This window comes from Atta cephalotes, assembly GCF_000143395.1.
Source record: "Atta cephalotes unplaced genomic scaffold scaffold00016, whole genome shotgun sequence".
Classification (NCBI taxonomy): domain Eukaryota; kingdom Metazoa; phylum Arthropoda; class Insecta; order Hymenoptera; family Formicidae; genus Atta; species Atta cephalotes.
This window is the reverse complement of record NW_012130080.1, coordinates 3,501,809-3,502,314: the sequence shown is the minus strand read 5'-3', so window position 1 is coordinate 3,502,314 and position 506 is coordinate 3,501,809. Positions and strand designations below refer to the sequence as shown.

Below are 506 nucleotides of genomic sequence, written 5' to 3'. Positions count from 1 at the left end.
AAAAAGCGATTCCGAAACAATATGGGAACAACGAAGATAGCACAATGACGCCGTCGAATTTTAATACAGATTTGGTTGATCAGTATACGTCATCAATAGTAAGTAATGTAGCAGAATTTTCTCCAATTAGCGAGATGCCGTCAAAGATAGATGAGAAAATGCAAGATGAAGCTACAGAATATGGAAACAACGAAGATAGTATAGTGACCCCATCGAATTTTAATACAGATTCGATTGATAAGTACCTTTCACCAACAATAAGTAATGTACCAGAATCTTCTCCAATTAGCGAGACGCCGTCAAAGATAAATGAGGAAATGCAAGATGAAGCTACAGAATATGGAAACAATGGAGATAGTATAGTGACTCCATCGAATTTTAATACAGATTCGATTGATAAGTACCCTGCACCAACAATAAATAATGTACCAGAATCTTCTCCAATCAACGACGTATCGTCGAATATAGATGAAGAAATACAAGATGCGATTCCGAAACAATATAGG

The 506-nt window shown here is 36.2% G+C and overlaps 1 protein-coding gene across 1 annotated transcript in view; it reads left to right on the top strand.

The window, feature by feature from the left end:
* The window catches only part of LOC105618422 (GATA zinc finger domain-containing protein 12-like), a 4,795-nt gene that overhangs the window by 3,341 nt on the left and 948 nt on the right, over positions 1-506 (top strand). Inside the window, 1 exon segment of the mRNA XM_012199963.1 lies at positions 1-457. This exon segment is cut by the window's left edge and continues 1,825 nt beyond it. Coding sequence (XP_012055353.1) covers positions 1-457 — 457 coding nt within the window.